Genomic DNA, 15,715 nt, shown 5'->3' with positions numbered 1-15,715 from the left:
CCCCCCCCACTCCAGCAACCCTCAGTTTGTTTCCTGAGATTAAGAACTCCTCATATCAGTGAGGTCATATGATACATGTCTTTCTCTGTTTGACTTATTTCGCTCAGCATAATACCCTCCAGTTCCATCCACGTCATTGCAAATGGCAAGATTTCATTCTTTTGGATGGCTGCATAATATTCCATTGTGTATATATACCACATCTTCTTTATCCACTCATCTGTCGATGGACATCTTGGCTCTTTCCACAGTTTGGCTATTGTGGACATTGCTGCTATAAACATCGGGGTGCACATTCCCCCTCGGATCCCTACATTTGTATCTTCGGGGTAAATACCCAGTAGTGCAATTGCTGGATCGTATGGTAGCTCTATTTTCAACTTTTTAAAGAACCTCCATACTGTTTTCCAGAGTGGCTGCACCAGCTTGCATTCCCACCAACAGTGTAGGAGGGTTCCCCTTTCTCCGCATCCCCGCCAACATCTGTCATTTCCTGGCTTGTTAATTTTAGCCATCCTGACTGGTGTGAGGTGGTATCTCATTGAGGTTTTGATTTGGATTTCCCTGATGCCGAGCAATGTTGAGCACTTTTTTGGTTTAGGTTCTTAAGGGATGGATCCCCAGAGACCAAATATTTCAGTACCTACCATCTGAAGAGAATCCCTGTCCCACCTCAAATAATAAAAACTCTTCCAAAGGCTCAGACCTCAACCTAAACCCAGGTTCTGTGTATAAGAATTAAAATATCCAACAGTCTGTCAGAAAAGTAGTACACGAACATGAAAATCACCTCATTGGAAGACAGTGGCTGGGTGAAGGGGTCAGTAGAGGGAGTGGTAATCTCACTCATCCGAAGCATGGTCCGCACGACCTCGCTGCTGGTCTGGGTTTGAAAAGTGAACTGCAATTCAGAATTCACTCTGCTGGCTGGCTCTGGCTATATGCCAATGGCCACATCTGGCAAATAAGTGAATGTTCCTGATTCAGGCCACCATCCCACCCACTTAGATATCACCTGGTCCATCCTGTTGGCAACTGCGCTGACAATGGCTTGGTCACGGAAGTGCTGGTGGAATCTGTCAAGGTTGGCCTGCCAATAAATCCCATCATCTGGAACGGGCTGGGGAGGGGAAAAGGATTAGAGAGAAACATTTAGATACAGGGAATATGGTGAGTTTTCTGGTGAGGAGCTTGGATTTAACTGTTCACTATTCCTTTTCTTATTCAGTAGCAACTACATGGGGTAGAAAAAAAATCATTCAATCATGTGGATTAGTGCCTTGACAAGACAAATTCATAATACCCAACTTCAGATTCTCTAAACTCACTTCTAATCTTTATCTGAACTCTTTTCCAGTATCCTTAAGTCTCCCACTTACCCTCTCTTCCTGCTCTCAGCACATGACCTTGCCTCTTATTTCATAGAGAGAAAACAGAAGGCCTTTTTTTTTTTTGGCATAAGCCATTACGTCTGTCCAATGACTGAAGTAAGTTAAGCCTCAGAAGGGAGACAGCAATGGAGTTCACACTTTGTTTATTCTTGGTCAATATTTAATGAAGTTCATAATCCTACTACTTTTCAACCTTGTAAACTCCCTTGTAAACTTGTTATCTTAGTGCTCTTTCTGCCTTGCCTCAGGATGAGGACTCCTAGTCCCATTACCTCTTTGTTATCTGTGCTGTATTTTGGTCTCTTGGCTTTGGGCTCCCCAGCAGCATCTTCATCAGATGATCTTCTCCTTTTACCTTTCCCTGCCAAATAAAGCTAGGTTACATCTCATATGAAGACAGAAAATCACTGAACCTCAGAGCAGGTGTCCCTCCATCCCAAGACATCTCCAGCTGCCTCTAGGTTAAAATTGCCGAGGAGCTACAAGAAATTCCAAGGCAATGATGAAATCATTTGAAGCTCAACATATTCAAAAAAGAAAGTTCTAATCTTTCTCCCTCAAACTGCTCCTGCTCCAAATGCTTCCTTTCAGTGAGTGGGACCATCATCCTCCCCAACATGCAAGTCAGACACACAGTCATTCTTGGTATCCCTGTCTCCGTCACCCTTTCTGTATCTAATTTTTCACTGGGTTTGTCTACATTTTACCTTTGCCCCATCCTTTCTGCAAGCAGAAAAATCTTTTAAAAATGCAAATTAGGTCATGTCACGTTCTTTAAATCCTTTAGTGGTTTTCCTTTGCTCTTAGGATAAAGAACAGATGCTGTATGAGGTCTTGCATGATCTAGCCCCTGCCTTTCTATCCTTATTGCATGGCTCTCTTCGCTCACCATGCCTTAACTACACTGACCCATATTTACTTCCCCAAATATCCTATTTTTTTCTCACTGCACACTATTCCTTTTGCCAAAAATGTTTATCCTCTGTACCCCTTCATACATTACTTCACTGGTTAGTTCCTACCTCTGTTTCAAATCTTAGCTTAAATGCCACTTTCTCAAAGAAGCATGTGCTCTAAACCCTGATAAGTCTGGTCCCCTGTTATATATTTTAATAACATCTCATACTTTTCGGGCGCCTGGGTGGTTCAGCCAGTTAAGTGTCTGCCTTCAGCTCAGGTTCTGATCCCAGGAGCCCCATGGGGCTCCCTGCTCCATGAGGAGCCTACTTCTCCCTTTGCCTTTGCCTCCCCCCGCCTGCCTCTCATGAATAAATAAAGAAAATCTTAAAAGAAAAAAAAAACACCTCATACTTTTCCTTCATAGTACTAATCACAGTTTATTAGTTATATATCTATGTGGTTATTTGATTAATGTAAGTTAATTAGATTACATTAGGTTTAAGCCCCAAAAGGTCAGGGACTTGGTTTTTTTTTTTTCCCATCATTTTACACCACAATATCTGGCACAGGGTAAATTCACGGTAACTGCTTGATTGATTGATTCATTCATTTAACAATCATTGAGGAAGAATCCACAGTCCCCGGGGTCAAAATTCCTTACCGATCAAGCTCAGTTTAGGAACCAGGTACATGTCCTTTTCACTGATGACAAGAATGGGGGCAGGTGGCGGTGGCCCCGGGTCTGAATTCTCAGTAGCAGGCACCCAGGGGCAACGCTGTACAAAGTGTGTGTCTGCTAGCCGCACAAATGTGTTTGATACCTCAGCATAGTCCATGGTCTTGCCATCTGTACAACAGGAGGAAAGAGGCAGATGAGATGGCCTAAGTTAGCTGAGGGTGCAGTCCTGCAGCCAGCCAATCTATGCTTTTGCTAACAGCTATGGATACAGTACTGACCTTCCATAGTCTCCGTGAGTCGGTCTGCCACTTTCTTCACAACAGCTGACATTGTCATTTTGCCATTCAATAGCAGCTCCTCCACAATGAGCTCTCCAGTGTCACTATACAGTGTTTTGGCAGTATAGATGTACCGGGGATACCTAAGCATTCGCAACACCCGGCTGCACTGGGCTTCATACTCCACTACACCACGTTTGTGCACTTGATATATCACCAGGTTATGTTGGATGAGTACACAAAGGGCTTTTTTCACCTAGACAGGACCCAAAAGAAAGAGGAAAGATCTGATGACACGGCTCATTTTTGTTGCCCATTTTTGTCTAACAATTTACTAAGTATTAGGAGATGGCTGGCTAAGGATCTCTGTGCTTCTTTCCTCCCTCCACTGGATAAGTTATTAAGAATCACATGTCAATGGAAGAAATCAGTAAGATTCCTCCCTATGATGCTCATTTTTCCGCTGATCATTCAAAGTACAACGTGGGGCGCCTGGGTGGCTCAGATGGGTTAAGCATCTGACTCTTGATTTCGGCTTAGGTCATGATCTCAGGGTTTTGAGATTGAGCTTTCACAACCGGCAAGGCTGGGTGTGGAGTCTGCTTAAGATTCTGCCTCTCGCTCTGCCCCTCCTTCACCCTTGCGGGCGTATGTGTGTGTGTGTGTGCTCTCTAAAAACAAAACAAAACAAAAAAACCCCAAAGCACAATGTACTTCCCCTCCATTATTCTCATTCCTTAAAGGTAGCACTGAGATTAATAGACTTCTTATGAATAAACGAGGTGTGGCATAATAGGAGCAAAGATCTGCCTAAGAAGCCATAATAAACCAGGAATACCTTGAGAAGCAGAACCTTAAGGCCTACATCTCATCGCCCCCCAAGCACCCCGCCCCCATAACACTGTTCTGTTCCTAGGGCAGACTTTCTCCCTTTTTTATTTTGTGGTGTGGGGAGGAACAATATTCAAAGGTAGGTAAAAGAAAGAAAGCAAATTTGGGATGCCTGGGTGGCTCAGTCAGTTAAGTATCTGTCTTCGGCTCAGGTCATGATCTCAGGGTCCTGGGATTGAGTCCCACATCGGGCTCTCTGCTCAGGGGGGAGTCTGCTTTTCCCTCTCACTCCCCTTCTCTCTCTCAAATACATAAATAAAATCTTTTTTTTTTTTTTTAAGATTTTATTTATTTGACAAAGAGAGAACACAGCAAGAGAGGGAACACAAGCAGGGGGAGTGGGAGAGGGAGAAGCAGGCTCCCTGCTGAGCAGGGAGCCCAATGCGGGGCTCAATCCCAGAATCCTGGGATCAGGACCTGAGCCAAAGGCAGATGCTTAATGACTGAGCCACCCAGGTACACTGAAATAAATAAAATCTTAAAAAAAAAAGAAAAAGAATGAAAGCAAATTAATGTCATCCACACATACCTGATCCAGTGATGTTCCTGTGTCGTGGGCAATTACTCTCAGTGGCTGGCTGCCAGTTCTGATTAGGTGGACTCCAATTTTTTCTACAATCTCTCCAAAATGCTCTTGCAGCAACAAAGAGCAAAGTTTAATTTCTGCTTGAGTCATTGTACTGAGGAGTCTCAGAGCTAAGGGGAAATAAAGGCCATATGTTGGAAAATTTTTCTCTTATGGTGGAAGTAGAGCTGCTGAGTGTAAATTCATGTACTTTCTGGAGGGCAATTTTGACATTACATATTAAAAAAATTTCATTTTAGATACTCTGTCTCAAGAAAATAATAAAAATGTCACTGTTATTTTCCTTATTATACTGATATACTGGGAACAACCTAATGTCTAACAATAAGGAGTTAATTCAATAAATGATGGCATACCCATACAATGGAATACTAGCCACCATTTAAAACAAAGTATAATACGTACGAGCACAGAAAATTGTTCATTAAGTGAAAGAAGCAGGTTAGAAAGCAAAATGTAGAGGAAAATTCAATTATGAAAAACAAAAAAGAAAAATATGAATGCATAGAAAAAAAGACTGGAAGACTATATGCCAAATTTACCTTTATGGGATTATATGTGATTCTGATTTTCCTTAAAAATTGGGTGTAGATGGTTTTGCGATGTCACAGACTTTAGATTCTATACTTCATTGATTGGAAGAATTAAGGCCACTGTTCACAGCCCATTGGGAATGAACAGGTAGTGTCATTCCCAGTTCATAAAGAAAATGACAACTTAGAAAAAGAAAATGAGGTAAAGGAAAGCTTCTCAACTGGGTGTTTCAAATAGGAGATGAAGTATGTTGTCTGAAGGGCACTATTTAATTCTAAAATTTCTACTCCTTAACAAAGTAGATACAAACAGAAACAGACATAGTGACTATACAGTATAATTACTTCCTTATTAGTTTGTTCATTTATTCTCCCAAATCCCCAGAGGCCGAGTCTTTGCCTCTCAGCTCAATATTCCCATCCACACGTCTTTGGGGCACCATCCCCAGACCCTGTGCCATCCCGGAAAAGGACTTCCAAGGAGCTTAGCTCCTGGCTCTTCATTCCCTTCACGCAGGCTCCCGTTCCAGACTTGGTGCCCTCGTCCAGAGACGGGGCCGCTTCGTCCAGGGAGCTTTTTCCACTAACCTCTGGGTCAATGCAATCTAACGCCGCCGAGCTGTCCACGGCGGCTTCTTGCGGCTCCCGCTGGCCGCCGGGGCAGAGGGGGAGCCCACGGCCCTTCCTCGCAGGAGGACGGACAGCCAGGAGGAGGGAAAGGGGAACAACGCGTGCCGCTCTACCCCAGAGTTTCGGTGGTTTCCGGTGACGCTCTTTCTTTCTTCTCGCTGGAAGGCTGGAGGACCTGCGAGCCGCTGTCTGAGGAGCCGGCGGGCGGGCTGCGGCGGGCGGACTCTCCTTCCTGCGCCTCTTTGGTGCTGGGAGGCGGGCCGCGGGGTCGCCGTCCGCGCCGCCGGCTCGCTGGGCCCGGCGGACTCACGTGACCGACGCGGGCTCTGGAGCTGCCGGCCGCACTGAGGAAGCGGCAGCGGCGGAGGCGGCGACCGCAGCCGGGAGGTAGCGGCCTGGCAAGGGACGGGCCGCTGCCCTCTCGGACAGCCGCGGCGGAAGAGAAAGATGGCGGAGGCCTCGGCGGCCGGGGCGGGCGCAGGCGCCGCTGTTGCCGCGCACCGGTTTTTCTGCCACTTTTGCAAGGGCGAGGTCAGCCCCAAACTACCGGTAAGAGCCCCGTACCCTCTGCGCTTGGGCATCCGCGTGGATCCTTCGCCTCGAAGTCCCCGAATGGGTCTTCAGCTTCTCGCACAACCCTCATTTCTCTGACACCAGTCTCGCAAATACGCTCTGCTCACTGTTTTCTGGTCGCTGGCCCCAAATCCCGGGCGTCCCGGCCCTGGCTCCGGAACTCCCGCCCAGCCCATTTCCCCCTCGGATGTTCCACTTACCCCTCCCTCCCTCTCTGCCCTTTACCTGTCCCCCTCTATCTTTTTGTCTTTCTTAGCAAGTTCTCTGACAACTCTCGCCTCAGTTTTCTTTCACTCTTTTTCACCTTGTCTCCTTCCCACGTTGACCTCTCTTTCCCCCTCTCGATACTCTTTCTGCAGTTGCTTCTCATTTTTCTCTGTGGCCTTTTCCACTTTTAACCGGATCCCCCTCCCCCATCCCCAGTGGAGCCAAAGAGCGGATTGTTGAAGATTGTCCCTATTCGGTTGTCTCTAGGGAAGGAAGGAAGAAAGCACGAAGAGAAAGAGAGGGGTGGCAGGTAACTGTGGGGAGGTGAGGAGGATTTTGCTCTTCAGTGGTTTCCAAGGCTCTTGTGAAAGTGAAAACAAGTATACTAATGACTTGCAGACTGCCTATGCTCCCTGTCACTATTGAAGGAAATGGCTTTAGGAAGAAGGCAGGACATATTGTTGCAACTTGGTTATTTTGGTTGTCCTGCTGCCAGTGTCTTTAGCATCACCTCCCTTCCCCGCCCCTTCCTCGATTCTGTCTCTTCACTTAATAAAAAGATCCAGGACAGAATGCTGGGGACTGCATCCTTTGACATAAAATTGGTTTTTACCAGTTTCTGCCCGATTGTCTGTTAGCCCCTGGAGAGGTGGTGCTACCGGTGTGAAGAATGTGCTTCTGCAGCAGGCTAGCCAGCTGCAACACTCCAAACCCAGCTCTTTTGGGTTGGGTTATAAGCTACTGTAGGGAGACCCACAAGGGTGAATTGTAAATCTACCCTTGGCCAACCATCCTGAGAATTGGTTATGGTTGTTCTTTTCCTTGGAAATATCCAGGTTCAACCTTAAGACAGGGTGGCTACATAACTCTACCTCCGTTATTTACTGTCTCAGATACAGTTTGTGAGAAATCCTCCTAAAGTGTGTCTGCATGCATGTCTTGTTCCTTAGAAACACAAATGGAGTCTAGTGATTAAGTGTGTCAAGGGTATTTTAGCCTTTTCACCCAAAAGTTGTGTTTTTTTCAGGATTTTATGGCATTTTCTTTCCTCTGTTTGCCCCACACCCTCCAGGGTCATAGTTTCATCTGTGTGCTATTTTACTTTTGCTTGCTGATTCAGCTGTGTGTGTGTGTGCATGCCTTTTGCTATATTTCAGTGCTAAGAAGAGCAGGTGCCTTGGTTTTTTTGTTTTTGTTTTTGTTTTGCCAGCGGACACCAGAGCCTCCGGAACTCTCTAACCACAGAGAGGGAGTCTGGAATTCAGCCAGTATGTGTGTGACCAGTGCCACGCTGAATGTGATGCCCTGTTGAACATTGGAGTCTTCTGATCTTTAAGTGCTGTTCGCTGTTTGCCTTTAAGAGTGAGAAAACAGTCTAACTTCCCAGAACTTATTATATCTTAACATCTCAAGTCCCCACTTCGTGCTCTTGAAAAGGGATAGGTTGAAAGACTTGGTAGGTGTTTTTATAAGCCTTTGTTTGATGCCTGGAGGAGAAGTTCTTGACCTTTTTAGTCTCATTTATTATCTGTCATGCCTGATGTGTAGATTGAATACTTTCTGCATACATACAAAGTTCTCAGCTGAATGTTCTGGAGGCAGTACCAAGGAATATGTGGTTCCTGCCCTTCAGGACCTCACTATGCTATTGGAAAGACAAGACAAACATGGAAAAAGTAACAACATAGGTGAATGAGGGTGGATAGTATGTGGTTTAGAATTCAGTGAGAGGGGGATATGATAGCATTGGTGATGTGAAGTCAGGGAAGTGACAGTTGAGATAGGATTTAAATTGAGTTTTGAAGGATAGGTAGAATTCAGATTGAGGAGAATAGCATAGACTGTAGAAAAGAGAAGGAAGGAACATTTAGTAAATCGTTGTTATGCATTTCTAGGAAAAGGTGCAATGAGGTCAGGGTTATAGTTTTGATTCATGCATGAGCCAGTCGATTTCATCTTGTTTCATGGATCTTTAAGCCTAAGCTGTCACCTTGAACATGTTGGTTGTAAGAATGATCAGATCAGATAAGTATCTGGTTCGGTACAAATCTGACTGCTACTGAAAAACCAACTCAACACTGGTAAGTCAGTAATATGATTTTCATATATATAGGAGAACATTGAAGAGTTTTATAAAAGTAATTTTTTTATGTGAACTTGAGATTCCTTCACTATAAGTACTCAGCATAAGTAGGCATGCATTGTTTCTTGAATTGGACAAATGTGATTGGAAACCAAATGTCTTTTTGAGGGTAGCCAGACCCAGGTTTTCTGGGATAAACTTTGTCTTTGTGTTGATTTAATTTGCATCTCAAAAGGGTGCTTCCTCTTGTGCTAGTTGGATCACAAGAACGGTCATTCCTGAGTGCTGTCCTCTCTGAAAACCAGAGGTGGAGTATCGAGTTTACTGTCAGCTTTTAATGAGCTATATTGCTAGGTGGGTTTCTTGACCCAGTTGGTGGGAAGGACTGCTCGCTTCAGAGCCATCTCATCTCTTGCCAGTTTATATCCCCCCCACCCCCCCCATAGAATCATAATGGTGTTCAGTGGAGTTAAGTTGCAGGGTTTTGGAACTCTTATTTCTTCTCCCTTCCCTGATTTCTGGGGTATAGCACTTCTTGATACATTCGGAAGTGAGTGCAGGTAATAGCAATAGCTTACCCAGTGGTTCAGCCCCGAAACTCCCCTTAGGTTTTTGTTTTTGTTGATTGTTTTTCCTGTCGGTCCTACTACTCTGAAAGATTCACAGGCCCAACTAACTTTAATGTCTGTATTAAAAGAAATAATTTTGGTTATAACTCCTGAGAGAGAATGGAATATGCCTAATGCTATGTAGGTTAAGCCAAATTCAGTTGAATTAATTTGGTGAAATAACACGTCTTACTGCTAATCCTGATCTATCCATTTTACTTTGTGTGTCTTTAGTTTGGATCCTCCTAGATAAGAGAACAAAAGGTTTATTTAGAAAGATACAAAGATCGGGGCGCCTGGGTGGCTCAGTCCTTGGGCGTCTGCCTTAGGCTCAGGTCATGATCCCGGGATCCTGGGATCAAGCCCCGCATCAGGCTCTCTGCTCTGCTGGAAGCCTGCTTCTCCCTCTCCCACTCCCCCTGCTTGTGTTCCCTGCTTGTGTTTCCTCTCTCGCTGTGTCTCTGTCAAATAAATAAATAAAATCTTCAAAAACAAAAAAAGAGAAAGATACAAAGAAATGAGGAGAAATCAAGATAATTTTAGAATGAAAATACATTCAGTGGTACTGTTATCATTAGACATCAGAAAAGAATCTCTGCTGGGGTGCCTGGGTGGCTCAGTCGGTTAAGCATCTGCCTTTGGCTCAGGTCATGATCTCGGGGTCCTGGGATTGAGCCCTGTGTTGGCTCCCTGCTCAGCAGGGAGTCTGCCCCCCGCGCCCCCCCCCCCCCAGCGCTCTCTCTTTCTCTCTCAAATACATAGAAATCTAAAAAAAAAAGAATATTCTAGAAGTAGCTATAGATTTAGGAATTTCTCTTATGAAAAGTGTTTTCCTATTTACAGTGAAAATAATTTTAGTAAAATTTGAATTTTAAAATAAGAGAATTTGATTATATGCTTTAAAACGCTTAGGGTTTCAAGTTTACATGTGTTGGGTAAATGGCATTGTGTATTTTTGGGTAACTTAAAATTATTTTCAAAACACAGCAGAAGCTTCTACCTCACCTGACTGTCCTGTTGAGAGACAATGTGAAGCCAAGACTGCTGGAGATACTATGCTACATTGAGGGATGACTGAGTAGTACCATAGAAGGCTGTGTCATGCGATGTAAAGGTGTCATTCCATCCCCACACTACCCTACCCCCCTTTTAAATCAAGGCCAGAGAATATTACCTGAGATTGCATCTGGTAGAGTATCCATTAAATGGGTGAGATAAATCATATGCAGAGCAAACTACTTTTGATGTTGATGAGACTAGGGTGATTCTTAAGTGTTTTATGGAGATCAGAGTATCCAAATCCAGATAAGAGACCAGTGTAATTAAGGACTGCCAAGGTATTACTCACCTCTGAGGCTCTGCCTGAAGGAACTAACAGGCTTGTCTCTCTCTTTCACATCTCCTTATTATATCACCTTTGATCTAATAAGATGTCATCCTTGTCAATCAGTAATGTTACCTGCTTTGGTTCTTTACCAGGTGCTATACAAGTGATTATCATTGTGCTATGCTTGTAATGACTCTAATACAGGAAAACTTTTTTTAAAAAAAGATTTTATTTATTTGAGACCGAGAACGCACTTGCGAATGGGTGGAGGGGCAGAGGGAGAGGCAGGGAATCTCAGTGGAGAGCCTGAGGTAGGGCTGGATCTCAAGACCCTGCGATCATGACCTGAGCCAAAACCAAGAGTCAGACACTTAACCAGCTGAGCCACCCAGTTGCCCCAAATACAGGAAAACTTTCTAACCATCCCATAGTAAGAGTAGCTAAAAAGTACATCTCATTTTTTTTAATTAAAAAAATTTTTTTAAGTACATTTCTTAAAAATTTCGTGATTCTTAAAACTCTAAGCTTACTGACCTCGCTTTTTAAGTTGCATGATTCATAGGAAGATCACAGAGCAGTGTCCAAGTAATGTTAGTAGTTTATTGAACTTGGGGAAGGAATTTAGTGTTTTGAGCTGGGCTGGAGAGGTTTTCCTTATTAGATATCTTATATTCTCCTATTGGTGACTCACCAGCTAAAAAGTCTGCTTGATTAGCATCTATCTGGTACTGTGTGGCAGTTGTTTATTAGATACTGCTTGAATGATGTGATGAGTTATATTTAAAAGCAGTGGCTTTAGTGTTGTGAGATCTTTATCAAAGTGGTTCCAGCAGTACAAAATGTAGGTACTACCATGTGAAGTTTGAATATATGGTGTCAGTAAATATATTTCCTGCAAGGATCTAGAAATAAGAAATACGTATTCTTATAAGTAGAAGGCTAGTTCTGGCCTTGAAATTCTACTGATATATAGACATATATATACTGGGGAAATTTTGGGGATTTTTTTTCAGTATGAGGAAGAACAAAATTCTTAAACTCACTGCAGATAAAATCCCTTGTACTTTTTTGGGAAGTACCATCTGAATGCTAACACTTTGTGTTTCTTTATGTTTACTTGGCTTTTTATGACCTTTACATACATTCAGGGAGGAAATGCTAATAAGGTCTTTCAACATCCATCTTATTAGAAGAGGAAAGAAGATGTGGATTGCTTCTAATTCTCTATAGTCAGAAGGGGTCTAAGAATAAGCCTGTGGATGCTGACTTTTTAAAAAATCTCTTCACAGCCTAATAATGAGCAATAAAGGAGATAGCGTAAAACAGTGGTTCTCAACTGGAAGCAGTGTTCTCCCCAGGAGAACCTTTGGTAATGTCTGTAGTCATTTTTGGTTGTTCTGATTGCAGGGGGTGGGGGGGGAGAGGCCAGGGATGCTGCTAACATGCTACAATACAAAGGACAGCTCCCCACAACAAAGAATTATTGGGCCCAAAATGGTAAGAGAGCTGAGGTTGAAGAATCCTGGTGTAGAAGGATAAAGAGATCGTCCTCTTGTGTCTGTGGTGTGTAAGGTTTTGTTCTGATGTGGCTTTGATTTCTAATTTTGGGATACTGATGAGAATTTTCAGTAAGATAATTGAGACCATATAATTTTAGCCAAAGCCCTGATGGGAGGGATTATTTAGAACAGTAGTTAGTGGCTGCTATTCCATTACAGCTGTATCTGTTGGGGTCACTTTCTCTACTTGTGGTTACTGAGACCAGAGGAATTGGATCACTCCTCTCAAGTTACACACTGTAGGGCAAGTTCTAAAAGAAAAGTATCCAAATTTTTTGTCATTTGGGAATTAATTGAGGTAGTAACACCACTTGTAACTTAGTAAGACATCTGGAAATTCCAGTTTGAAAACAAGGCAAAAAGCAGACAACAAGCCTAACTTAGTTTCTTTATAGTTCATCTTAGCATTAATCAGGTTTTACTTTCTCTCTTTCTCTTACAGCTCTCTTAGAAGTGTCATGAACTCAGGAGATTTTGTTTAAACTTTCAGTTTCTTTAAACTCTTGGCTGAGAGGGTGAATTGAATGATCAATCCTTGTTCTGATACTTCAGATGACTAGAGCTGAGTCACCTGACGCTCTCTGTTTACCTTAGTATATACTACTGTAAAATAATATTGAGGTATACCTCTTGGAAGCCTGAATGAGCATTCAGAGAAATGGAGCTATGTAGTCTTGGATTAAAAGGTAGTGTAGGAACGAGCAAATACTTATTTGGTGGAGAAATAGGACCTTTGCCATAGTAGAAACATTTTAGGTAGTTCTTCTTATAGTTTCATGTGCAGAAGTGTAGGTTAGATTCTGAAAATTTTTTTTAATTCTTAAGTTCAGTTGTTAGCAAGTCAGAATTCCTTTGAGGTGTCGAGGTGCAGGTGTATCAAACAGAAGTGAATTGGTTCTCATGATTTTTAGCCGAGCACACTTTTCTTGTATGTTAAATAGATTGTCCAGCCTCTTTTCCCAAATAGGCCAGTTAGTTTTTTTTTCTTGAAAATCTGTTAAGGTAGGTAATCTCTCTCCTTGACAATTTCAGCAAGTGTCACAGAGAAGTTCCTATAGACAAGGTATCCTATATTTACCTCTTTGTCATTTTCCTTGATATTGTTTAGATTTAAACAGACTTTAAATCTAGAGAACCATCTTCCAGTAAAGGTTTCATCATTTACTTTTTTTTTTTTTTTTGACCAAAAAAAGATATTTATTGAACAGTTACCCACCACGGGAGTTGACTTAGGCAGGCCCGATGGAGGGTGTCTCCACCTTCCTGATTTATTTTCAGCCCTTGAGGGCATCATTGTAGATCAAAGCCAAGTCTCCCAGGAAGGTGACATATTCCTGGAAGTTCACCACCTGGTCCTTGTTCCGGTCCAGGTCGTCCATCAGCTTTGCAATGTCAGCATCCTGCAGCTTCGCACCAACGGTGAACTCTTTCTGGATCAGCTCCTTCAGCTCCTTCTTGCTCAGAGTATTCTTGTCACCTTCCCTGCCCGAGTATTTATGGAAGATGGCCACGAGGAGGCCAATGGCCTGATCCAGGGTGCACGCCATGGCTGGGCACTGGGCTCAGAGTGCTTGGCCGGGAGAGCGTCCAGGGACCGCCATCATGTTTACTTTTCACGATGCTTAGAATTTATATTGTCAAAATAAAGGGAAAATCCCATAGTTACATGCCCTTTAATGCCTTTTTCTGGATTAACTGAAACCTGCAGGTATCCTATAGTGATGCTGATCTTCTAGCCTCGTGGTTCTCAGACCTATTAGACCCAGTGCCTTCTTTTTATAATAAATATTTTGAAATGTTCCTTTTAATGAAATGAAATTCACATAGTACAACTTCCCTATACATATAGTTTTTTTAAATAAAATTCTGGAGCTGTGAGATAAAGAATAAATAAAAAAATAATTCATGACGCAATGGTACACATTTCAGTCTGTAAACACTCAGTTGTCCATAACATATTATACTACATGTATAATGTAGTAGATATTGGCACCAAACATTTATGTAACAGCTACCTGAGTAGACTGTTATAACGGTATTTGCAACTTTAATGCCATGAGAAGCAAACCATCAGAATGGTGAACAATTTTTGGAAAAGGTACAAATAAAGTATAATTTTATCTTTTTTTACTCAGTAGTTGTTTTTCTGGACAGTTAGTGTAGATTAAAATTGTGCAGGAAGACTTGGTGTTTATATATAGAATGAAGGTAGGACCTAGGCTTTGAGAAAGGTGTTTTTTAATCTACTTAACTTATCCATATGACATTTGAGAATAGAAACATTTATTTGTGCTGCAATTTCCTATGTGTTCTTGCCTCTGTCCATTAAATATCAGTAGCATTTTTAAATTGCTGTGATAACCAAAACAGTTCAACAGATATCCAAAATGTCCCAGTGGATATCCAAAATGTCCCCTAAATGATTGTATTTTCTTCATTAAGAATGCCTTCTAGTTATACAGGAAAACATTTTCCCATTTTATCATTTACTCTTCTTTTCTCTTGCTTATTATTTCCTACGTTAGTGCAATACTTTCCACATGTTGAAAGATTCAGAGTTTGTCCTTTAGATTTGTTTTACTTTTCTTTTAGACAATTCCTCCTGTATACCTTTAAATTTCTTATTTCCTCACCACTCTTTTTATTGCTCCTTCCTTCATCAGTGGTTAGAATGGTGCCTGGTGCATAGTATTCATTAAGTATTTGTTGAGTGAAGGAATTGTAATTGTAGGCCTTTTCTTCTTACCACTTTCTGCTTTTATACATGTTGAAAATCATGGGGGTACTAGTGTTCGTAAAACACCCTAAAACAGAGCACAAACCTGTAGACTACTGAATAAAAGTTTGGCTCAAAGCAGGGGTCTGATGGACCACTTATTAGTTAGGGGCCAGAGTTGAGCCTCTTGTTTTTTTGAATGTAGCTTTGTTTGTATATCTGACAGCTTATAAGTAGAAGAGCTTTTCATAGTTACCTGCCCTCTATCTGAACAGCTGATTGGCTTTTAAAATTTATTATTTATTTAATGAGTGAGAGAGAGAGCACGAGCGAGCGTGAGCACACGCACGAGCGTGAGCAGGGGGAGGGGCAGAGAGACAAGCTGACTCCCTGCTGAGCCGGGAGGACCCTGAGATCATGACCTGAGACAGTCAGATGCTTAACTGACTGAGCCACCCAGGCGCCCCACACCTCATTGGCTTTTTATGCAAAGTAATCATTTGTCACTGAATTTGTTGAATGGAACTTAGCTGCTTCTGGTGAATCTTCTGTAATTTAAGTGGTGGTATGAGGTACTTTATTCTCAGACAGACTTAATTGTTGGTTCTTTGATTGTAATCTCGAGTGCCAGCTGTTAGGTTTGATCCTGTAATATGGTCACTATTGAATCTTCAGAGGCATTAGTGTTCCCAGTTAAGTTAGGTTGAGGAATGGAAATTTTGTATGTTAAGCCTGTTGGTTTGAAAACAATTGC

The 15,715-nt window shown here is 42.4% G+C and overlaps 3 protein-coding genes across 3 annotated transcripts in view; 1 reads left to right on the top strand and 2 right to left on the bottom strand.

Annotated features, from left to right (window-relative positions):
• Positions 1 to 6,101, bottom strand: part of POLR3C (RNA polymerase III subunit C) — an 11,516-nt gene extending 5,415 nt beyond the window's left edge. The window contains exons 1-7 of the mRNA XM_021688145.2: positions 5,847 to 6,101; positions 4,669 to 4,835; positions 3,249 to 3,504; positions 2,953 to 3,138; positions 1,664 to 1,752; positions 1,016 to 1,120; positions 791 to 883 (exon numbers count right to left, since the gene is read on the bottom strand). Coding sequence (XP_021543820.1) covers positions 791 to 883; positions 1,016 to 1,120; positions 1,664 to 1,752; positions 2,953 to 3,138; positions 3,249 to 3,504; positions 4,669 to 4,815 — 876 coding nt within the window. The 5' untranslated portion in view covers positions 4,816 to 4,835; positions 5,847 to 6,101. The remainder of the gene's footprint in view (positions 1 to 790; positions 884 to 1,015; positions 1,121 to 1,663; positions 1,753 to 2,952; positions 3,139 to 3,248; positions 3,505 to 4,668; positions 4,836 to 5,846) is intronic.
• Positions 6,036 to 15,715, top strand: part of RNF115 (ring finger protein 115) — a 67,078-nt gene continuing 57,398 nt past the window's right edge. The window contains exon 1 of the mRNA XM_021688147.2: positions 6,036 to 6,437. Coding sequence (XP_021543822.1) covers positions 6,336 to 6,437 — 102 coding nt within the window. The 5' untranslated portion in view covers positions 6,036 to 6,335. The remainder of the gene's footprint in view (positions 6,438 to 15,715) is intronic.
• Positions 13,411 to 13,838, bottom strand: LOC110578610 (protein S100-A6-like). Its single transcript, XM_044914612.1, has one exon. The coding sequence runs from the start codon at positions 13,790 to 13,792 to the stop codon at positions 13,520 to 13,522; it is 273 nt and encodes a 90-aa protein (XP_044770547.1). The 5' UTR covers positions 13,793 to 13,838; the 3' UTR covers positions 13,411 to 13,519.

Source organism: Neomonachus schauinslandi, chromosome 4 (assembly GCF_002201575.2).
Source record: "Neomonachus schauinslandi chromosome 4, ASM220157v2, whole genome shotgun sequence".
Classification (NCBI taxonomy): domain Eukaryota; kingdom Metazoa; phylum Chordata; class Mammalia; order Carnivora; family Phocidae; genus Neomonachus; species Neomonachus schauinslandi.
Note: the sequence above shows the minus strand (reverse complement) of the source record. Positions and strands in the feature narration are given on the sequence as shown.